At 52.4% G+C, this 22,525-nt stretch overlaps 7 protein-coding genes across 7 annotated transcripts; 3 read left to right on the forward strand and 4 right to left on the reverse strand.

Moving 5' to 3' along the window:
* Positions 1–6,183: 6,183 nt before the first annotated feature.
* On the forward strand, positions 6,184–6,525 carry QC764_102660 (uncharacterized protein; the record flags this gene model as incomplete). Its single annotated transcript, XM_062941496.1, has 1 exon — positions 6,184–6,525. One exon carries the CDS (start codon positions 6,184–6,186, stop codon positions 6,523–6,525), a length of 342 nt encoding a protein of 113 aa, XP_062804353.1.
* A 2,223-nt stretch (positions 6,526–8,748) lies between these two features.
* QC764_102665 (uncharacterized protein) lies at positions 8,749–9,768 on the reverse strand (the record flags this gene model as incomplete). The annotated part of the gene is made up of 1 exon (XM_062941497.1): positions 8,749–9,768. One exon carries the CDS (start codon positions 9,766–9,768, stop codon positions 8,749–8,751), a length of 1,020 nt encoding a protein of 339 aa, XP_062804354.1.
* Positions 9,769–11,470: 1,702 nt separating this feature from the next.
* On the reverse strand, positions 11,471–14,321 carry SSB1 (Heat shock protein ssb1). Its single transcript, XM_062939742.1, has 6 exons — positions 14,137–14,321; positions 13,838–14,015; positions 13,584–13,752; positions 13,138–13,514; positions 12,267–13,078; positions 11,471–12,209 (listed from the first exon to the last, which is right to left on the reverse strand). Exons 1-6 carry the CDS (start codon positions 14,177–14,179, stop codon positions 11,941–11,943), a joined length of 1,848 nt encoding a protein of 615 aa, XP_062804355.1. The 5' UTR covers positions 14,180–14,321; the 3' UTR covers positions 11,471–11,940.
* Positions 14,217–16,193, forward strand: TIF45 (eukaryotic translation initiation factor 4E). The gene is made up of 3 exons (XM_062941498.1): positions 14,217–15,108; positions 15,179–15,250; positions 15,322–16,193. The coding sequence occupies exons 1-3, from the start codon at positions 14,923–14,925 to the stop codon at positions 15,808–15,810; spliced, it is 747 nt and encodes a 248-aa protein (XP_062804356.1). The 5' UTR covers positions 14,217–14,922; the 3' UTR covers positions 15,811–16,193.
* A 571-nt stretch (positions 16,194–16,764) lies between these two features.
* QC764_102690 (uncharacterized protein) lies at positions 16,765–19,345 on the reverse strand (the record flags this gene model as incomplete). The annotated part of the gene is given in 4 exon segments (XM_062941499.1): positions 16,765–17,645; positions 17,759–17,963; positions 18,029–18,381; positions 18,387–19,345. Coding segments are annotated over 4 exon segments (1,794 nt in total). The 5' UTR covers positions 18,742–19,345.
* On the forward strand, positions 19,154–20,265 carry QC764_102700 (uncharacterized protein). Its single transcript, XM_062941500.1, has 2 exons — positions 19,154–19,775; positions 19,887–20,265. Exons 1-2 carry the CDS (start codon positions 19,274–19,276, stop codon positions 19,967–19,969), a joined length of 585 nt encoding a protein of 194 aa, XP_062804358.1. The 5' UTR covers positions 19,154–19,273; the 3' UTR covers positions 19,970–20,265.
* Positions 20,266–20,321: 56 nt separating this feature from the next.
* QC764_102710 (uncharacterized protein) lies at positions 20,322–22,259 on the reverse strand (the record flags this gene model as incomplete). Its single annotated transcript, XM_062941501.1, has 1 exon — positions 20,322–22,259. The coding sequence occupies one exon, from the start codon at positions 22,257–22,259 to the stop codon at positions 20,322–20,324; it is 1,938 nt and encodes a 645-aa protein (XP_062804359.1).
* Between the last annotated feature and the right edge of the window lie 266 nt (positions 22,260–22,525).

The raw sequence follows: 22,525 nt of genomic DNA on the forward strand, positions 1-22,525 counted from the left end.
GCAAAGATGTTAAAGCCCTGCAAATGTGCGAACGAGTTCTGGTTAGCATTTTCACAAGCTGATGACAAGTGATCGTACCGAAAATTACTAACGACACATGCTCTTCAAGCAGCTATCGCAATAGCCGTCAATCTCGTGCGGAACCTCCCTGACACCCCCAGGGCAACCTCCACCTTGCGCTCTGCACTCGGCGGTGTGCGACATCTCGCTCGTGGGGGCGTGATAGCACCCTCGGTATCTCCAGGTAATCATCTGGCAGCACATATTGTTGTTTGTGGGTGTGTCGTGCGGAGGTTGGGAGGATTTGTGGAAAGAAGTTGAGCTGTAGACGGTTTTGATGTCGAGTAAATGTAGAGGCAGTGGTGTGAACGGCAGGATGATAGAGCGCGGAGTGATGCTGATAAAGGGAATAGAAACTTTGAGAGGACGTTGGCGCCCTTTTATGTTCTCGCTAGAGATGGGATGCCTACATACTTCGAACTTTCGATGTTCGCCGTTGAGCCTCTTGAAAGATCACCAGGGATATGTGGGTGTCATCGGCAGTGAGGTCGAACTAGCTCATTGACCAACTGTTGGCAGCGATGGTTACGCAGGGAGATGAAATCAGGTGGGTGGTGCTGTTGGTCGATAATCTTGAATGGCTCAGGCTCTACCCGTGGCCAGATTGCGGGAGAAAACGTCACTACCACCTATTGCGGGACAGAGGAGCGGGAGAAGGTGATGGGGCAGGGAAGAGAGAAAGTACATCTGTGTATCAAAGACTTGAGAAGTAGAGTCTGCCAGGTACCTCTGCCGGGTGTATATGCCGCAACACCGTTGGCAAGGGTGCAGGGTGTTGCAATAGAAAAGACCTGGGCCTATCAGGTATACATCTGGGGAACCCTCCTTCCAGGGCTGGCAACGGCTAAGGTGTCTAGACACCCCGTGTACCAACCCGAAATGTGTCTCCCACCCCCCCACCCCTCAACGACGAACTGATCCCCATCAAAAGTGCGAGAACAATCAGCCCTGTGGCCACTGCTGGTGACAATTGTCGGCATCAACTGTAGAGGTGCGTTGCGCCGTCAGGGTGCTGTAAGTCATCTCGGGTTATGTCCGAACGACGCCTGTACAAGTTGCAAACTCGATCTTCCTCTGCCGTAACGTCCCACACTTGAGAATGGCGGCCGCACACGAGGACCTCGGGGCCTGCCAAGGAGTAACGTAACGGGAGACGGAAGCGTGAGGAGCTTTTTCCCTTTGAGACGAACGCATGTTTGCGAACTAGCGGGGAAGCGCAGCATGGCTCCTGTTGAGACGGAAACCCACAGTAGTCCAGCAGAAACACGACCATAGGAAAAATATGGGGAGTTAGGGATAAGAGCGTAAGGGTTAAGCTGCGGGAGATGATGGTCCACGACAAGCCACCAAGCCGCATACAAGCATGGAAGACTGTTCCGGTGCTCCAAGACTACTGATATTAATGGAGAAGTTAGCCGCATTGGGTAGGAGGCCCAACAACTATCTTCTTGCTCCAGAGATACTCTGTGTCTCTCCAATCTTTGCGGTTTGGGAGGTGGCGCGCACTTGCTTGAGGTCACCTTGTCGTTCGGGTACTTTTCACTAGGATCTTCAGTATCAGCAGATACCGGTTTGAAACTTCACATATTTGACGTCCCGATCAAGGTACCTGCAGCTGGTGTTAACCGAGTTGGTATCTAACCTGGGAGCCATGGAGGTTGAGGTTGAGGCTGAGGATGAAGGCTGCATGAACAGCGACCGCAACCCTGCATATCGCGGATCCCCGGTTGCAATCACCAGCGAGGTGAAGAAGTGAGTCGATGCCTGCTGCGAGGCTGTCATAGGACAGATTCAAGACCAGCATTTGCAGCTTCGTTCGGCGTCGCGGCACTTGAGGACTGGGGGCGAGGTGTCGGTGTCTAAAGCAGAACAGGCGAAGATAAGTGACATTGTGAAAAGAGACAAAGGAATTTGGCCATTGGCATTGCGGTGTTTGCTCTTCATCTTCTGGCGTGGTTGCTATGACGGGAATTGGGCAAGGAGCATCGGAAGAAACACCAAAATAAGAGCGGAAGCCAGTGTCTGGATGGTAGAGAAGCAGTCCAAAGAAATCTGCACACACAGGCCCCAGTTCCACCCAATAACCAGGGCCCTTCTTTTTTTGATTGACGCACCGATTTGGGACGTCGTGCTTTCCTGTTGTGTTCCCACGTCAAAGCCTCTCTGTGTATCGCATGCAGGAGCTCCCGACTTCCTTCATCAACAACAAGCTAGATAAACCTTCCTTTTCGGTTGATTTTCAAGAAACTGGCGTGGCCCCACTTGAGTAACTTTGTACCCACAGTTTATTCTTGCAAGGGGTGAGGCCGCCCCCAAACACTCTCCTTGATTCAAAATTCCCGGGTCGGTGATAAAAAGTGGGGGCTGACTTGGCTGACGCTTTTAAACAGTCTGATGGAAAGCCTGGTGCGGCCAGGTCTGCGGCCGGCCCTCTCGTTCTTTCCGGTGTCTATCACGGCAACCCTGGCATCACGCTTGGTCGTCAAAGTCGGCCGAGATGCTTGACACAGCCTTTTCATCCATCTTGACTGGAGTCCTAACCGGCCGTGTTCTCCGGCTCAATTACCGCCAAGCTCGCCGGTTGGGATCGACCCATCTATGCCATCACCCAGAGTGCCCCTGAAGGCCGCCATTCGTCTTCTCTGATGTTTCTCGAACATGTGAAGACGGGTCAATGGTATGCGACCTGGTTGATCTGAAACCTTCAACCTCAGTTTTGGCGGAGGCCCATTCCAGCTCCGGGGAGACGAACAGCACTGGATACTGCGAGCTCAGTCATGACCCCTATTTCCCCTGATCCGAACCGGGCTAACCGAGACACATCCAGATGTGGGACATATGCGGCATTGGGATGAAATTGATGGAGCTACTCGGTCTGTTTTTGCCTAGTCTTGCAAACATATGGCAGAGCGGGCTTGTTCTGCATTCTTCACTGCCATGAGCACAATGTGTTGCTCCTCGATGGGGGTCTCCCTGAGATGTGGGATATCAGTCACGACTGACCGGAGCTATTTCCGCAAATACTCCAAAAATCTTTTAGGCGCACATAGGAGATCATTTGCGATATCAAGGCCGCTGGCATGCATGCTCTCCATCTTCTTGGCGACTGAAACAGGTAATGTTGCCATGGAGCATATGGCACTTTCCCACCACACAGGGCCCATCAAATGCACGAACGGTCTGCATAAGGTCACCAGACTGTGTCCTTGTCTGAGAGGGAAGAATTTCTGGTTGTTGGGAGACCGTCGTACTGGCGGTTCTCGCGATTATGCTTACGATTCCGGCTTTCTGCCAATCATGGCTGTATTTAAGCGCCAGCACCGAATTGCTGGTAAGCACTCCCAGAGGTCAGTCCTTCGTCTCAGTGACGAGTCACTGCAGCCCATATCGCCACAGACTGGATGGACTAACGCCTCAAGGGTCTACATCCGTTGTCTAACAGACTCTCCCTTACTCTTTCGGAAGCCATTGGCCTGACCTCTACATTGAGCCACAATCTGGAGTTCAACTCGTATCATTTGCCCATCGACAATCTCTCTCCATGATTGCAAGTGCTTTTAGCAAACACCCACCCCACCAGCTACCCACTCTCTCACCCCAATGTGATGTAATTGACCCTCGATATGCAGGTCGCTTGTCCGGGTCCGGACAATGTCGCCGGAACCAAGCCAGGACGCCGCTCACACACCTTGCGGACCCACGGTGAGCAGGGCGATGGCCTTTGCCCGATTGGCAGGCAGAACATATTCGCAATCAGCCAAACCGTCCCGAGATGATTGCCCTGTGGACACCGTCCCTTTAGGGAAGATAGTCCCCCCCATCTCGAGATAGGACGTTGATATCACCAACAATGTTGTGTTGCAGATACTCTTTTCCACAAGGGGTGTCGTTCGGGGCCGAAATGTTGATAGGCTTGCTGGGGTCGTCATCGTCGCCCCTGGTCGCACGAAACCAAGAAGACTCAAGATTAGCCGTCACCTTTCATCAAGCAAACAAGGTAAGTGCTCCCTTTGTTCCTCGACAGAACCACCAAGTACCCGTCTTTTCGAATAGGTAGTTTGCTCGTCCTCGAAGTGCCGGATGCCAACAAGCGCGCACGGCACCACTAGCACACCATTGGCACCTATGTTGGTTCGAGGGCACGCGATTATCGGCTCTTAAGCCAGTCAGGAGTTATGGTGCTGCTTGTTCCCTGGTGGAGCTCACCGACGCATCGGCCCGTATCGATGGCAGACCTGCATGAGGGCATTGGTCACGGGAGCGTGGGACTGGGGGCTGGCATCTCCCGCCAACTTCTGCAGAAGGAAAGCTCTCAGCAACAACTCTCCTCTTTCAACAGCCAGGTTGTTGAGCAACTTACACTTGCTTGACCCGCTCCCTGAAAGAACGTACGATCTCTCCTGCCGGAAAAGAACTCAGAGACAGACCCAAAACATCTTCTCATAGCTCAGTCGAAGAGCCTGTCTGACTGACTTTGGGTACTTTGAACAAAATCAACGATTACTGGCAACGACCTCCTCGAAAACCGCCACAAGGCCACTCTCTCTTTGGCGGAGTTCTACAAGTCAGTAAGTCACAACACATCGTTCTTCAAATCCGGACGTGGCCAGATAGTTCAGCCCATTCAGTTGGCGTTGAAAATGATGATCATCTGGGTCATGTTAGACCGTCACGACATCTTTGGCCTAGTGGCTCCAAGTGGTGTTCTTCAGAGACTTGAATTGTGCCAGCTCATCAGCAAAGCAAGCCTCTTTGACAAGCTTGGCATCAATATCAGTCTCAGTGCATGGACGAGCTTCGTTCCTCTCACGTTGTGGCTGGAGCTACAAGCTAGCTGTGGTGTTGAAAGCTCAGATGCTGTGGTTGAAACATGTCTGGTAAGAGCTCGGTTCGCGCTGTTAACCAGCTTTATCCCCGTCGGACCCGAAAGTGATTGGTTGTTGAGCAAGCAGCCACATTGATAGTGATCATGAACTTGCAGCGGTTAGGCTCGGTGTGCCGAAATCGAGCCAACAGACAGACCTGCGGCTTCTGCTATTCTTGGGATTTAAATTGTTCATTGTGGCATGATGGCAAGCGTGCGTCATTGATTTTTCATGGCAGTTTACCGAACAAGGTGGTTTTGTCGGGGCCAAACGGGAGTCGAGACCCTGGGCTTGCGTGTCTGGGGCAGCACGGGGCATTTAGGGCTCCCCGCGCCCCGCAAATTCCCCAGATTCCAAGCGTGCCGGGCATCAAGTGACAGCTGCGATGGGCTTCCGATATATCTTCGTCGGCGGCGAACGGCACCAATCAAACGGGCGAAAGCTCAAGGTCAATGGAGGCTGTCCCCGGTAGAAGCAGGGCACACGAGCAGAAGAGCCGCGACGAGGAGCTCCACATTGTAACAAAGTCTATTTTGTCCTGTCTCGACATCATTCCACCATTCCCACCATACCGTGATGTCTCCAGCAGGAGCCAGCACATGCCAGCAGCACATGTCAATTTTGCCAGTGCGCCGCTGGCCGGCCAGCGCGGTTAACAGAGGCATTACCCCCTCGATTTTTCTCAAGCCAATTGCGTCCCCACGTGCGGCACCCACTCGCGCCGAGATTTACTCGACTCCTCCTTCTTAGTCGAGCACAATTCGAGTCCAATCATGGCAGGGGCGCCCCGCCAACTTTTTTTGATCATACGTCGCTGTGAAATGGGTGGTTTTGGTGCTGGTGCGCGGGAAGGGAGAGCAGTGCCGCCTGGAATTGCGGGATTGGGAACAAGGTCCCCCGTCCAGCTCATGTGAACACTTTTGCGGAGCACAAGGAGACCCAAACAGTCTCAGGGAAGTTACCAAGCAGGGGGGAGAGCTGCTGGGGGGGGGAGCTACATGGAGCTGGCCATCATCCGTCAGCACCGATATGTCCGCTGCCGTTGGGACATATAAACTCCATCCTGCTCTGTTCTCCCACTTCTTTTATTTTCCTCTTTCTCTCTTCATTCAAACTTTTCGTTCTTAAAGTACTCCAAAGCTTACTGACGCTGGTCTCTCATCATCATCTCTCTATCCAAAGCTACTACAGCAACCACAATCACCACCAAGAAGCCCACACAAACTTTTTATTCACACGCCAAAACCAAAAACACACAATGTCTTCCCCCCTCACCCCAGAGCAAATCCGCCAGCTCTCGGAGCAAGCCCAAGAGTTCCGCCCCGTGAATGCCTTCCGCCGGCCCTCAACCTTTTTGTCCCTCGCCCCCTCCACGTCGGAGTCGTACCCCCGCAGCCAGAAGCAAGAGACTTCTGCGCCCCCCCTCACAGCCGAGGCCCTCGCCGCCATTCCCCAGAAGCAAGACGAGCAGAAGCGCCGCGCCTCGAGCCTAAGCTCGGACGCCTCCAAGTTCCGGTTCTTGAAGCTGGGACCCGTCCACTGGGGCGAGCACCAGGACGGTGTCAAGGAGGACTTTTATGAGGTTGCTGTTGAGGAGTGATTTACTCTCAACACGCTCTTTTTTTCCTACATCATTTTAATATCCTGGTCTCTTTTTTTTACGAGTTTTTTCATCATGATGATGCAGCAAGCAAAAAAAGCATGGAGTTTTAACGCGGGGAAACTTTTGCATCTTTCTTTTCATCAACAATGGCAATGGCAGGTGGGTGGGCAAATTTGACACAACCTTTACGGGAGGATTGGAAATCATATTTTAGCGGTCTTTTAAAGAGTGATGGAGGGTTTTGGGAAAGAAATACCAAAAAGAAAAGTTACACACATCTTTTTCGCCTCACACACATGACATGTTTGTGATATGCTCAGTCCTTTTGTTTCCCGACCAGCTCAGAGACACAACTTCACAGAGACACAACTTGAGGACCCCCAGCCAAGACGGAGACGGGAAGGGGTTCTGAGTATGCTGGACGAAAGGAATGAATGGGGAAAAGATTGATAATCCTAATTCCGAGAGGTGGGATGGGATGGGGGAGGACAAGATTCGGTATGGACCAGGGGGTTGAAGGAGAGGGGAAGCCAAAAGGAGGGAGGGATTTTTTTCTTGGCAAGATCTTATGCATGATGCATCTTTAGGGCGGGGATATGAGAGCGAAGGGGGGGGGGATTACTGGTTACTTGCTGGTCAAGAGGTGCAGTAGTGTCAGGTATGGGTGGATAGTATCAAGCTTTTTTGTTGCTTTTTTGTGTTGTGCTGATGGTGGCTGACTGGTGGTGGTGATGATGGTGCCCAAAGAGGAGGGGAGAGGATGAGGAGGAGGGGGGGGTTTGTTGATGTTGATGCTGGCAACATGTAAGCAACAGATATCCTCCCGAAAAGGCCGGATTGGTTGGTTGGTTGGTTAGTTCTCTATCTCTCTCTTTCGGACAGGATTTCTTTTTTCTGTTGAGAGAGGGTCGGATATGTCGGGGAGTTTAGGTCGTAAATCCGCCCATAGGTAAGGTACATAGCCTTTGAGATGGGGAGATGGGGGATGTGATGTGTTGTCTTCTTGGCTTCGACTCTTTCTCTCACTTCCGGTGTTTCCATTCCCCGAACATCCCGCGCAGCGCAAAATGCGGAGGAGAAGTTGTTGGAAAGGTAGCCTTATTACCCCCGCCTCTAGCTGTCCCTCGAAAACAGTGGAAGCGAGCGGGTTGACAAGAGCTCGCTATGCTACTTTGGCTCGTTTAACTGAGGCACTATTACTTGATGGTTTCTTGGTGTTGTTTTTTCCGGGGTATGGGGGTATGGGGGTTGGTTTGGGATTCGCGCCGCAGAGTACTAAGAGAGCGGCGTGGGGGTACAAAACCTGGATGATATGATGATGGCGGATGTGCCATCGGGGTGTTGGTGAAATGTTGCCGAATGAAGAGAGCATCAGCCAAGAAATCAAACGGAGTTGTCTCTCCGAATTGTCTTTTGTTTCTTATGATCGATATGAATCTCAGGGGGGAAAAAGGGAGAGGGAGGGTCAGAAGAAGCTCTTTGAGGTATGTAGTGTTATGCAAGCCAAGACGGCAGGTGGCAGATCGCTACATGGCACTTGGCAAACCTGAAGAGAAAGGCCGAATTGTGTGTGTGCGTGTGTGTGTGTAGAAGAGGGGATTCTGAGAGATTGTCAAAGTTGCAATTATATGAAGAAGGGGGAGATTCTCATTAACCGCCCAAAGACCCATTCTCGTCAGATTAATGCTGGTCTTGGCGAGGGGCTCGCAAGTGTCGGGTTGACTATAAGTACTGTGCAGACTGAAGGTAATGGTGTGGTGGAGCGAAGACGTGGTGAAGAAAAGGCAATAATTGCCACATATTGCTTATCTATGAGATATGCTGTGGTGCCCATGTGAGCATGCTTCAGGTTGTGTCCCCGTCTCACGGGCTGCACTTATCCATAGGACCCCTCCGCAATGACCGTCATCTTGTGCTTGGATTGTGCCACTGTATGGTGACTGCCTGACTCGGGATGACGAGCACGTTGATCAGGGGAGGCGGCTGATGTCAGGAAACCACATGATTGTTTTTCTCAACTACACAAAAATATGAACAGATACCCATCACAACCACCCCTGGGATTTCTCACCAATCTCAGATCCCTTCTTTCTCGGCGGCGCTCGGCAGATCTTGATCAACGGCACTGGCCCGTCTTGGCGAAAGCACACAACTCTTGGCAGCCCGGGAATGTCTTCTGTTTTCTCAGCGAACGCCGAAGTTTATCACGGTCTCCGACACTCAGGAGAAGGGGTCTGGGGCCTCGACCTTCTTGATCCTGAACTGAGCCGAGTCGATGCCGCATTCTTGAATCAGCCTCGGAATGTTGACCTCTGCCCAGAATTTCTTGTCGAAGCTGTCAAATCGGCGTCGGCAGCAAGTTTCGCCAGGTAAGTGCTTCAAGAAGCACATCGGAGGTTTATCGTCAGACTTCTCGCCTGAGCCGACTTCGGGAGCGTGGCACTGGCACCAGAAAGAAGGGCTGTCCGATTTGCGTACTCTCATCGATGCCTTCTCCAGGTAGGGGTCCGACAAAACCACCAGCAGCGCTTTCATCACCGGGTTGTGCCTCAAAGACATCGTCGTACGCATAGCGTCTTGTGGTGGTGCAAATAAGCCATAGTGTGGTGAAGCGCGACGGACAAGGCCTTCGTTGCCCAAGGGGACTTCGACCTCGAGGCGGCGAAGCCTTCCGTTAAGTATCATATAGCCCAGCGCAGGTATCAACTTGTTTTCCAGGTAGGCACCTCCGAACCGGTCAATACGAACGAGGACATGCCGCAAGCTCAGCCTTGGGCCTTCGACTGACCCAAGATTGCCGTCATTCTGCGTCTCGGAGCTCCTCAGCAGCAACCTATCGACTTTCCCTGTCTTCATGAGGACCTTCCGGATGCCATGTTGGTCGGCCTTTAGTGTTTTCGACCGTTGGTTCGCCAAGCGAAGATGAAACATATTCCTGCCGTAGTATATCCCGCTCGCAATTCTATACAATTCCGTACACGTGAGCATCATGTTTACAGGCGGGCCTGCCACGAGAGGTTCGAAAGCAGTAGGGTCATTAAGGAGATCCCGGGCAGTTTGGCCAACGCCTCGAGCGCTGATCACATGGCCGTTGGTGACGTATACGCCCCCCGGATGGAGGCATACGTGCTCAACTATCTGTTCGCGGATTTCTGGAGGTAGGTCGAAAAAGTAATGAAACTTGTTGTGTGTTATACTCGTCTGCTGTGGATTCGGTGCGCTGATATCATGGGATTCCATATTCCAAGGCAGCATAGACTCGTCGTGTCCCAGAGAGAGCGACTAAACACCATAAAGTAGACTTCGGTTAGACATCAAGAGATATTGTGACAATGAAGACGATGTGTTGAGTGAGCAAACTGAAGGTAATGATAGGAAGGAACCAGTATTCCAATGTGCGGGGGAGAATGGAAGTCCACGAAGCTTGGGGCGGGGTCGAGGTAACAGACTCCACCGCAGATTGGTTGGCGCTGGGATACTGCTGAGCCTCAACGTTGGGCTTCCTCCCCCACAGTGACCAGGCACCCTGAACCTTCAAAGGTAACTCATCAAACTGGAGCCAGTATTTAAAAGCACTCTCGATGTGGGCTGGAGTAATCTTGCTCTTGCCAGCTATACCGGCATTCTATCCAGCAGAAAGAGGGGGGTCGGCACTCTTTAGAATAGAGTGGATTACTGCCAATGGGATAGTGTAAGTGATGGCTTGAGAAAAGGACTGATCAGCGAGTCTCTTCAGTTCCAAAGAAGCCACCAGAAGTGTCGAGGAGACAGGCTTTGGTAATTTACACCGTAACGATACGTTACTTAGAATCTTACTTAAGCCACAGATCAGCCTGGCAGCACGTGAATTGTAGTCGAAGCCGTCGGCTACAATTAAGGGAGCCCTCCAAGATCGAAAGATTGGATCTCGAAGATTTGGCGGATAGTTATGCATACCCTCCCAGCATAACTGACATATCATTCCAGAGGTGAGGCCAGCGGTGCCGCCCTCAACATTCTAAAAGGTCTGTCTAATGCTTGTCAGAAAATGAGGAAAGTTCAAGTAACACAGAGCCAACATATCGCAGTGAACTCAAGCCGGCATAGGATGCTTCAATACCTCTTCCAGACTACCAGATGTGGAAAAGGGAAGGCGTGGGACACATACTGAAGGACAAGTGATGAGCTTGATCTCCATGAATGGAGTCATTGCTTAGAAGACTATATGCATGCTCATCGTATCGCCATGCCTTCATCATATCCATCAGCGCATCAGACTATCTCCCCTACACATGCCAGGGAGCAAAAGGACACGATCCTTCCGGAACAAGGCATGACTAGACCGACTTGATGTCTTCCAAGTCTAACAGTAGGCCCTCACGCTATCTTTGAACACCTCAAAACAATCATCAGACACCTACCAAGACATAACAAAGGCCTATTTGAAATACTTCTACACAAATTCATATTCAAAATACACATGCAAATGATACTATCACGCCTCTTAGCTATCTTTCAATGCGTATCAACTATCTTCGGACGTGTGTTGAATATATTCTAATGCGTATTAAGTGATAATACAGGCATTTTAAACATCCTGATATATGTTCTGGGAACAGGCCAATGCCTATAGAAGATAGTGGTAGGCCTGTTAAAGAGAGTGGAACTCCTATGGAAAAGACAAGAAGACATATTTTTATGCAATGAATGTGTTTGGAATTTTTGAGAAGGCATATAGACTGACAGCTGAGGCCTGTTTGACATCTCTGTAGGCCTCAAAAGCATCCATATGGGGCTATGATAGTTGTTCACAGGCTTCTTGATAGGAACTGGAGGTATTGTTTGTATCTGCCAAGCTGTCTTGGGGATGTAAACAGACGTCTGGTCTATCATTATACGCCTGTGAGACATGACAATAGGCATAGCAAACATCAAAAGTATAGAACAAGGAAAGTATCAGCCGGGGGCAAGAGTCATTCTTCAACAATGCGAACATATCAAAACACGAAGCAGCAGCCAAAAAGACAGCTCAACATGGGTCAACAAACAAATCAAACATTTGGTCATCACTATACTTTTTGGTGAACCTCCCTAGTCTACATGCATGGCGCCAAAGAGATTCGGGTCGTAAGAAGAAAATAAAAAGAGGAAAACACCCCAATCGTTGCAATCTTTGACATCCTCTTTTTGCCTAAGACGATGGCTCCGCAGCGAAATGCAATTCGAAGCCTGGATCCCTCTAACTTTTTTGTGTCCCGCTCCGCGAAACAGCATGGAAAGACGCCTCCCGTCATACCGAAAGGGCCCTAAAACGGCGGGCCCCGCTTGATGATCCAGACCGTGGCTTCATATCCCGTCCCAAATGCGCCCGAAAACCTAGGTGAAAAGGCCCACCAAACAACCGCTCACTCGTTAAAGCGAAGAAATGACAATTTACCGGGAGGACATGGCCTTGGTAACAAGGCGCTTGAGGGCAAGCTCCTTCTTCTTGAGGTCGTCGGCAGTGGAGTCCTCAATCTCAAGCTGGCCCATGGCCTCGCTGAGGCTCTGCTCAATCTTGTCCTTCTGGCCGCGCTTGAGCTTGAGGGACAGAGTCGGGTCAGAGATGATCTCCTCAACACGGTTGATGTAAGACTCAAGCTGCTGCTTAGCCTCGAAGCGCTTGCTGAAAGCCTCATCGTTGGTCTTGAACTTCTCAGCATCTATAGAGATTGTTAGTGTCTGGTATTCAAGCTTAAGCAGTCAGGGGGATGGCTTACCGTTGATCATGTTCTCGATCTCAGCGGAAGAGAGCTTGCCGACGGAGTTGGAGATGGTGATGTTGGCGCTGCGGCCGGAGGTCTTCTCAGTGGCGGTAACCTTGAGGATACCGTTGACATCGACCTCGAAGACGACCTCAAGGACGGGCTCGCCAGCCTTCATGGGAGGGATAGGAGCAAGGGTGAATTCACCCAGGGAGGTGTTGTCCTCGCAGTTGACACGCTCACCCTGGTAAACGGGGAACTGAACGGTCTGCTGGTTGTCGGCAACAGTGGTGAAAGTCCGCTTCTTGATGGTGGGGACAGTCTGGCCACGGGGGACGACGGGGGCGAAGATGTTGCCTTCCATGGCGACACCAAGGGAGAGGGGAACGACATCCAAAAGGAGGAGGTCGGAGGTCTCAGCGGAGGTGGCCTTGCCGGAAAGGATACCGGCCTGGACGGCAGCACCGTAGGCGACGGCCTCATCGGGGTTGATGCTCTTCTCGAGCTTCTTGTTGTCGAAGAACTCGCTGAGGAGCTTCTGGATCTTGGGGATACGAGTGGAACCACCGACGAGGACGATCTCGTCAACGGCGCTCTTCTCGATGGCAGCATCCTTGAGGACCTGAGCGACGGGCTCGAGGGTACCGGCGAAAGCCTTGGAGTTGAGATCCTCGAAACGGGCACGAGTGATCTGCATGTTGAAGTCCTCACCATCAAAGAGAGAGTCAATCTCAATGGTGGTCTGGGCACCGCTGGAGAGAGTACGCTTGGCACGCTCGCAAGCAGTTCTCAAGCGGCGGAGGGCACGGGCATCACCGGAAAGATCCCTACAAACACAGTTAGTCAAAGATATTCATGAAAACTCTTGGACAGGGAATTTCGCGACTTTTTCGTTTTTCTGGTGAACTCTTTCTTGCAGTAGTCGAGGAGGTTGGTATCGAAATCCTGACCACCAAGATGGGTGTCACCAGCGGTGGCCTTGACGGTGAAGACACCACCCTGGATGTTGAGGAGGGACACATCGAAAGTACCACCGCCCAAGTCGTAGATGAGGACGTTGCGCTCCTTGCCGGACTTGCCAGCGCCGAGACCGTAGGCAATGGCGGCAGCAGTGGGCTCGTTGATGATACGGAGGACGTTGAGGCCGGAAATGGCACCAGCATCCTTGGTGGCCTGACGCTGGTTGTCGTTGAAGTAGGCGGGCACGGTAATGACAGCCTTCTCAACCTTCTTGCCGAGCTTGGCCTCAGCAATCTCCTTCATCTGTGGGTTGAAGTCCGGTTAGCACATTCTCGGCTTTTTGCAGTCTGACTCGGGGATTTGTTTACGAACCTTGACAAGGACCATGGCGGAGATCTCCTGGGGGGAGAAAGTGTGGGTGCTGCCGAGGTACTCAACGGAGACCTTGGGGTTACCCGCACCATCGTCAACGACCTTGAAGGGCCACGACTCCATATCCTTCTTGACGGTCGGGTCATCGAAGCGGCGACCGATGAGACGCCTGTGCAGAAATTGTTAGCGGACTGTCGCTGTAAAAATTTGTGGTCTTCCCCGGCGAGATCCGGAAAAGAGGGGTAAGCACATACTTGACATCGAAGACGGTGTTGACGGGGTTCATGGCAGCCTGGTTCTTGGCCGCCTCACCGATCAGACGCTCCTCAGGAGTGAAGGAGACGAAAGAAGGGGTGGTGAAGCTACCCTGCTCGTTGGCAATGATCTCGACATTGGTACCCTCGTACGTAGCAACGCAAGAGTAGGTGGTACCTATTCGCAAAAACTTGTGTTAGCGATTACCCCTCGCACACCAAAATTTATCGATATCGATTCTGTGGGTTTGCTGGCAGAGCGCGCGGGGCAGCGCTCGCCGGTGGTGGTGGCTTCTTACCGAGATCAATGCCAATGGCACCGTCATAAACTTCGTCCGCCATTGTGAAGGATGTGTGGTTGATGAAGGGAAGTTTGTGAGGGAGAGCTGAATCTGGCGCAAAGAAGGAAACCCGATTGCAGCGTGGGGCAGGCGGGAGGGTTCTTAAATTTTCACAGATTTTTCGGTTGCGTTGAACTTTTTTTTCGTTCCCGCCAAGCCACGCCTCAAGCCCCACCCCCTTCCCACATCCAGTTAGAGAAGTGAGGGGCCAACCTGGGAGATAAGCTTATCAGCCCCACCTCGTGACGAAACACGTGACAGGAGTGGTTGCGGAGGTGGGAGGACCCTGGCCAACGGGGGCGCTAAACTGACAAGAGGGTGGGTGGTTTTGGGCGAGCGCCCGCCCGCCGCCCTCCAACACTGATGAATTTGCGACTGACGATTTAACAAACCTCTTCGAACCACGACGCCACTACCGCACACACCCTGACCTTTGCCTGGAGCAAAGTCAAGCTTTCCTTCCTCACCTGCCATTAGAAAGAGCTACCTGCACCTGCCCCCAGCGGTTAATTGAGCTTTTTTCCCACCACCCAAACCGACAGGAGAACCCGAGTCGCATCTCTGCGAATCCCTCCCACTCAAAAAACCCAACGCCAAAAACGAGCGAACTGCGGGACGCAATCTTTGTTGCCCTGTGGACCCCTCTACCCAACTCCAAACCTCACCTCCCCATTTCCCGACACGGCAGTGTTTCGCATTCGACAAGTCGCCGCTCCACACACACACACACACACAAACCTCACCATGTCCGACCAGGTCGATCTTACCACCATCCCCATCTCCCCCGATGGAGGTAACAAGCCCGAGGGCGCCTCCTCCGAGGACAACGACAAGACCGTCACCGTTTTCCACGACAAGGACAACTTCAATGTCAAGCATCCCCTTTCCAACAGGTGGACACTCTGGTTCACCAAGCCTGCCAGCGGAAAGGTTGGTATCTCTTTGGGTGCCCCGCACCTGCACGAACAGTCTCGGCTCGGCTACTAACCGGACGATTCAGGGCGACAACTGGAACGATTTGCTCAAGGAAGTGATTACCTTTGAGTCTGTTGAAGAGTTTTGGGGTGTCTACGTATGTTGATAGGATCCTGTGACCCTGTGTTCCTGATTTAGTATACGTGACTGATTGTTGTTCCTCTACAGAACAACATCGCTCCTGTTTCCGAGCTTGCGCTCAAGTCTGATTACCACCTCTTCAAGGAGGGTGTGCGACCCGAGTGGGAGGACCCCCAGAACAAGCATGGTGGCAAGTGGTCGTACCAGTTCAAGGAGAAGAGAAACATCAGCATCGACGACCTTTGGCTGCACACCATGCTCGCCGCCATTGGCGAGACCCTGGAGAACGAGGAGGACGGCGAGGTCATGGGCGTTGTTGTCAACGTGCGCAAGGCCTTCTTCAGAATCGGTGTCTGGACCCGCACCACCGGGAGACACGTGCCGGGCCGTGGTGACGGTGACGTTGCCGGCGGCAAGGGCCGCTCCCCTGAGAAGGGCAAAGAGATTCTGATGACGATTGGCAAGCGGTTCAAGGAGGTCCTCAGACTGCCTGCCACCGAGCAGCTCGAATTCTCTGGTCACACCGACAGTGCTCACAGTGGTAGCACTCGTGCCAAGGCGAAGTTCGTGGTGTAAGTTTTTTGAGATGGTTAATTGCTAGAATATGTTTAAGCATGCATACCCCCTGATATTGGCTCTCTTATCCGAGAGCATATCATATCAGCCTGGCTTTATTGGCAGGATCGGGATAAGAAATAGACACGATGAGACGACAAATGGGCGGATCTCTTTCATTCCTTTGCGAAAAGTTGGTCATTTCATTTTATGTCGAGGGTGCACGGGGGGAACGGCTCTCAGGACTGCTCATGGTTTATTCAATACTAGGACGTTATCTGCGATTTTGCAAGGCGTTTTCACAGTCGGGGGTCAATATATGTTAGCTTTTATAGTCAATATCATGCAATCTTGCTGCTATTGCTGCTCATTTTGCGTAGCCGCAACCGGTGATGGCAAAGAGATGGAGTGGTGACAACAATGCCTTGTTTGAGTGAGGTTGAAATTCGTGGAAAAACAAGCCGAGATGTAACACCAATCGAGATGAACTGTATAATGGAGATGGGATAGAGTCTTCGACTTGTTTTAAGACTATTGCCTCTTGTTCAGGCTCATATCCGGGCGTATAGATCTTACTTGTCGGGTTCTAGGTCTCTAAGGTTTGTCTATGGCTGATAGAGAACAGTATTCCCCACAGGGTGTCCGTTCCAGTGAAATTGATGCTCGAGAGCTTCTGAGACATATCTAGATGCTATCTCGAGTGTTTTAAGGACTTTACTTGAACATAAATGCCGAGGTAAGTTTTGTATATGCTCTCAACGATTGGAAGCATATGAAAAGAAAGACACGATGGGTCAATTCAATTGTGCCTCCTCACTCTATTACATCCCAGACCAAACAATGCGATTATTTGATCAGAAAACTCCCAGCATCATGCACACTCATCATTAGTACTAGCCTTCTAAACCCCCAAAGAATCTATACCATAGGAGAGTCTAATTCTATCATTTTCTTTCTCTCTTGCCCCTTTCTATCTTACATCTCATCCCCACTAAACTCCTCCCTAAAAACCTCCTTCACCAGCACCTTCTTATTAATCTTCCCCATCGCATTCCTCGGAATATGATCCACCACCCTCAGCACCTGTGGGATCTTATACCCCGCCAACCTCTCCTTCAACGCCCTCCTCATCTCCAACGGCGACCACTTCCCCTCCTTGCAATGCTCCCTATCCAAAATCACCACCGCGCCCACCTTCTGCCCCCACTTCCCACTCGGCACCGCCAGCACCGCAACCTCGGCCACCTGAGGCAGAGACAACATCTCCCTTTCCACTTCCAACGCTGAAACCTTCTCCCCCCCCGACTTGATAATATCAGCCGACTTCCTCCCCAGAATAAAATACATATCCCCCCTCGCCCACTCCCGTTGAGTCTTCATCTCGCTCCTCCCCGCCTTTTCCGGACCAGGTCTCCTGACGGCAACATCCCCAGTCTTGAACCACGACCCCCTCCCGTCTTTCCCTTCCACAAACTCCTTCTTCGTAGCCTCTTCGTTACGCCAGTACTCTGCAAAAATCGTCGGCCCCCGAAGCTGAATCTCCCCCACCCTCTCCCTTCCCGTCTCGAGGTCCTTTTCCTGCCCCTTTTCAATGACTTGATGCGTGTCAACATCTACCAATCTTGCTTCTACCCCGGGTAAAGGCCACCCGACGGAGCCATCCACCCGGTCGTTCGGATCGAGGCCGCAAGAGAGCGCCATGCCTACTTCTGTCATGCCGAAGCGTTCGAGCAAAATGTTCCCCTTGCTCAAGTCCGCCCAGGCACGCTTGATGGGGGTGGGCAGGGCGGCGGAACCGGAGATTGTCAGGCGGAGGTGGGCAGGGGAGATGGCTTCCCTGGCGGGTTCTTGGAGGTCTTCAGGGAGGGTTTTGAAGCTGGATAGGAGCCGGGAATAAATCGTTGGGACGGCGGTCAAGAATGTGATTTTGGGTTGGTCAGGGGGGTGGTGGTGAAGGGGGCGGCCAGACGTTTCCATACTGCGTCTGCGTTGAAGGGGTAGAGGAATTCGATGGAGCTGCCTGTGAAGAGGGGGGTGAAGATGGCGTTGATGGTGCCGTGGATGTGGTGGAGGGGGAGGAGGTGCAGCAGGTGGTCGGAGGGGGCGTATTCCCAGGCTTGGATCAGGGAGCGGGCTTGGGCTGTCATGGCGGCTTGGGGGATGAGGACGCCTTTCTAGTAGGGGGGGAAGGGAGTTAGAAGCTTGCGTGGGTGTGTAACTTATCTGGGTTTTGACTTACAGGTCGGTTGGTGGTACCAGAGGTGTACAGCATCATACCGGCGGAACCGGGGCTAGACTTGTCGAGTGTGACCTTTTCGTGGGGGCCTCCACCTTGGAGCTTGTCGAGCTGGAGGAAGGTTGGTTGGACATCCAGCTCTGTCTTGAGAACTTCTTGAGCTTTGGAGGCAAATTTGCCGGTGGCTAACAACATCAATGCCTCGCTGTGGTTCAAGATGTACTGAAGCTCCGAGGCTGGAAAGGCCGGAGACATGGGCACAGCAATGGACTTGGCCCCGAGGATGGCCAGGAGAGTCACTTGGACAACAGAATCAGCCTCATGAATTTGCCGGTGGGTTGGAAACGTGAAATTGGCTTACCCACATAGTCGTAGCTGTTCTCGGCCAAGAAAGCAATACGCTCACCATCCAGATCCTCCCTCCCGGCGCTCTCATAGAGACGATCCCTGGCCTTGGCTACATCCCCCAACAGCTCACCGTACTGAAAGCGCCGGCCGCTCTTGGAGTGAATAACCACAGTTGACTCCGGGTCATGCTTGGAGATTGCCTCGAAAACGGGCAGCTTGGGCAGCGTCGAAACCATCCTGAAACCTGTAAAAGAAGACGACGACGACGATGATGATATCCTGAAACGGTGTAGTAAAGATGAAGTAGAGACGGGAGCAGGTATTATTCGAACACCAGAGCTCCTGCCGAGTGCGCGGGCAAGGAACATAGGAAAGGAAGAAGAGGGGGGCCGAAGTAGCGGCGGCGGCGCGGGGGAAAAAGGGAGGATCCGGTTTATAAGTTGCCTGCCCGGCCCTGAAACCTGGACTCTGAATCTGCGGTTACTAGCTTCGGATAACGCAGGTCGGTGGAATAGGAAGGCAAAGCAGCCAGGGGCTTGGTCCTCACACACCACCACCAACACCACCACTCACACAAAAGCACACTACACTGCGGGATGTAGCAACGGCTCGGCTGCCAGGACCGGGAGCTATGCAACAGTTTCCCCAGCGGCTATCCCGTATCAGAGATCGCCGTATTTTTCTTACAGGGGGCGGTGGCTAAAGTAAGGGTACGCTGAGATACCTAGGTACTGTGTCGGGTGGGTGTGGTGAGATGGAGATTGGAGAGAGGGAGACGGGGCAACGGCGGTCTGGTCTGAAGCCGAGTCCGGCAGTACGCTTCCTACTTCTTTCTCCGCAGAAATTGTGGAGCAAAAAATGGGAAAGGGCCCGCGGGGGCACTCGGGATGACGAAAGCTTATGCTTGGGCAAAGTCGAAAGCCTCATCAGGGTCGCCGCACGCAAATAGCCCATTCTTGCGCGGCCCTCTATTTCCTCGGTGGAGACCGTGGGGAAACTCCTTTACAGTGCAATAGAGTTGCTTTCCATTGTCTTTGCCGTCCGCTGGAAAACCAGCATCCACCACCCAAAGCTCATCCCTTGCAGCAGATGGGACAGGGATTAACAGCCTGGGGCCAACTCCCATTGGTCCCCAACACCGGCGAGGGGCTGCCCCACGTTTGTACCGACGATTCGATTTCAAGCCTTGGAAATCGACCGACGACAAACACCACACCTCTGATTGGCATTTGGGAAGCCCATCTTGCATATTGTCGTCTTGTTCTCCCCGCAGAACGGCACGTCCACTTCTCGCTCCATGTTGCGCCGAGCCGCCTTGAACCACCTGTCGAGAGCCTTTCGCCGGCCGCTTTCCACCATGGCATCATCAGACACTCCCGTCGAGGATGTGATCCGGGAGAAGGTACATACATACCTACATACATTGCTCGTCGCTCTAAATTTGTCTGGCTGGTTGGTAGTGTGCCGAGCTATTATGGAACGCTGACTTGCTTGTCTTGTCTACTACAACCAGATCTCCGCTGCTCTCCAGCCCACCACCCTCGAGATTCACAACGATTCCCACCTTCACGCCCACCACAAGGCCATGGAAGGTAGCACCTCGAGAGAGACTCATTTCAGGGTAATCATCACCTCCGAGGCATTTCGCTCCAAGATGCAGCCCGCCCGCCACCGCTTGGTCTACTCGCTGCTCAAGGACGAGATGGCCCGAGAAGGCGGTATCCATGCTCTCCAACTACGGACCATGACGCCTGAAGAGGAGGAGAAACGACGTGCTCAGGAGGCTGGAGATCAGTAAACCAGACTTGATTCCAGAAGAGCAAATCGAGAAATGTAAAATAAATACATGATACCCCCTTTACGACCAATTACACGAATGTTGATATGAAAAAGGCTCGCCTGACAGCCGGCTTGGTATCTGATATCTACTCCTACAAAGCGGTCATGCTTACACAACAGCTCCGACCTGTTTTCCCTTGTTGCGGCGAGGGCCCCATGCGTCTCTCAAGAATGCTGCAAAACACTGTTGCTGTACTGCTTCCTGTTGCTCGGGATCATCGATCGTTTCCCACGGCCTTTTGATACCCTCACCCGATACCCTGTACTCTATATGAGACTTGGGAATTCCAGCAGCTGCTTGTTGAAGAGCGTCCTCTCCACTGTCTTGCAAGGATGGAGATGGCGCACCATCATTCATTGCCTCATTATCCTCCTGTCTGTCAACCGACCCCATGGCATCGTCCTCACGGTCCCAGATCGAATTACCAGACGCTGTTGTTTCCAATGACGGAAAGTTTACCTGCGTCTCAAACCGTACACTCGAAGATGGGAGTCTCGACGCCGTCATATTGACCGGCCGCGTACTCTGGGTATGAAACTGGCGAGACGAGGCAGAGATAAACCTCGATGCCGGGCCAACAACCTCTGTAGAGCGACGATGACCCCCACGAGGATGTATCTCGAATGGCCGGTCTTCTGCCGTGGAGATCGGATCAGTTGCCAACTCGGCGATGTGGGTTGAAGATCTCGTGGCAGGATTCAGAGGCATTGGCGGGGAATCCGGAAGATAAATAGGGCTTGAAGCTTGGTTGTGCTGTGCGTTATGATGCTGTCCAATCCTCGCTGGTGCGGGCGTCGAGAACGCATTCGATCTTTGAATATGCTGCACCTCAGGTGGCTGAACGCTGGGCTGTAGAGGTGTTGTCTGAGCTTCAATCACAAAGACTTTATCGGGGTAGCGACGGCGGACATCCTTTAGTCGGTCGCTAGAAAGAACTCCCTTCATATACACTGGTTGTGGAACATGGACGCAATACCACTCCCAAGTGGTCAGGGGCGTTTGGTCCTCCCTGAGCTGTTCGATGTATTCCAGATAATCGCCCGAGAAAACACGGATGTAGTCGTCTAGAATGTACTGTGGGACCGTTTTCTTTTTCTGAAGAGGTATCAAAGAGAGAACCCCACGGACAAAGTCACCCAGACTACCATCGTAGTCTGGATAAGTCTCTTTAAAGATGTTATAGGGGTCTTGGGAAGCAGGTACGTTTGGCGGAGGCTTGTCAGAACTCCCGCTTGATCTTGGCAGACCACCGCCACGTAGAATCATGCTGGGAACAGCAGCTGGTTGCATGGCCGGCTGTGCACGTATGACCAGTGGACTGGCTGGCTGTGTACGAATCGCCATCGGACTGGCTGGTACTGAGGAACTGGGTGGTAACGACGAACCGGCTGGTGGTGGAGGGCTGGCTGGTTTTGGCAGAGAGAGAATCGATGGCCGGGTCAGCTGCATGCTAACCTCTGCTGGGTTGAGACTGGCAGCAACATTCTTCATAAGACGCTGTCGCTTTGGCTTGGGTGGCGACACGGTAACAGACGGCTCGGGATATGTGGATGGTATGACTTGTGCTGAGGGCGGCGTCGGTCCAGGGGGAATAGGGATCCCGGAGGCCTGTGGTTCACTCGGGTGGGCGTCCGTATGGAGCGGAGCTTTGGGGCCTTGAATCTCGGCTTCATCTTCAGAAGAGTCAGAACTGTTGCTAGGTAAAGAAAGTTCCACAACTGCTGCTAGCTGAGGTTCCTTTGTTTGTGGAGGAGCTGGTATAGGTGACGATGGCACGCCGGCAGCAGGTAGACGTCGAGAACTCTGTGAGCTTGCTCTGACATGATCTGATAGTGGAGGTTCCGCTAAAGGAGATCGTCGTCGAGTTTCTGTATAGCCAGCTTTGATCTTGTCCAAAATTGCCGCTGGAACATGACCCTTATGCCAAGAATCACTCTTATTCAATAGCTCTTCCTGGTCTTTGGGAACCTCAACAAGACGGCGGGGTATTTTTGTGGCTTTGCTGCCAAGCAGGCTGGGGGACCACGTCGGAAAGGGACCGGCCATTGTCCTAAGGGTGCGTAGAGCTGAGGTTGTCAAGAAGTTTCGATAATCATGATCAGAAATTGTGAAACTGTGTACATCCAATAGCAGAACGATGTTGTGTGGTAGTGTTGCAGTAACAATAAGCTTGACAGTTGAACGCGCTAAAGAAAGAAACGCGTCTCAACAATCATCTTCATATTGCCGGCCGTTTGGTTGACACCAACTCACATGAGCTGCCCCACATTCAGCTCCCCCACTTCAGCTAGACCCCTCATCCCAAGAAGAAT

Source organism: Podospora pseudoanserina, chromosome 1, assembly GCF_035222485.1.
Source record: "Podospora pseudoanserina strain CBS 124.78 chromosome 1, whole genome shotgun sequence".
Classification (NCBI taxonomy): Eukaryota; Fungi; Ascomycota; class Sordariomycetes; order Sordariales; family Podosporaceae; genus Podospora; species Podospora pseudoanserina.

What these genes read in the sequence shown, in the direction of transcription:
- SSB1 (XM_062939742.1), bottom strand. Translation starts at nt 14,179, where the DNA reads ATGGCGGACGAAGTTTATGACGGTGCCATTGGCATTGATCTCG. An exon ending in TGCCATTGGCATTGATCTCG is followed by an intron (nt 14,016 to 14,136) that starts GTAAGAAGCCAC and finishes TTTTGCGAATAG; the next exon opens with GTACCACCTACTCTTGCGTT. An exon ending in GATCGAGAACATGATCAACG is followed by an intron (nt 12,210 to 12,266) that starts GTAAGCCATCCC and finishes CAATCTCTATAG; the next exon opens with ATGCTGAGAAGTTCAAGACC.
- TIF45 (XM_062941498.1), top strand. Translation starts at nt 14,923, where the DNA reads ATGTCCGACCAGGTCGATCTTACCACCATCCCCATCTCCCCCGATGGA. An exon ending in CCAAGCCTGCCAGCGGAAAG is followed by an intron (nt 15,109 to 15,178) that starts GTTGGTATCTCT and finishes CGGACGATTCAG; the next exon opens with GGCGACAACTGGAACGATTT. An exon ending in AAGAGTTTTGGGGTGTCTAC is followed by an intron (nt 15,251 to 15,321) that starts GTATGTTGATAG and finishes GTTCCTCTACAG; the next exon opens with AACAACATCGCTCCTGTTTC.
- QC764_102700 (XM_062941500.1), top strand. Translation starts at nt 19,274, where the DNA reads ATGCTTGGGCAAAGTCGAAAGCCTCATCAGGGTCGCCGCACGCAAATA. An exon ending in AGGATGTGATCCGGGAGAAG is followed by an intron (nt 19,776 to 19,886) that starts GTACATACATAC and finishes TACTACAACCAG; the next exon opens with ATCTCCGCTGCTCTCCAGCC.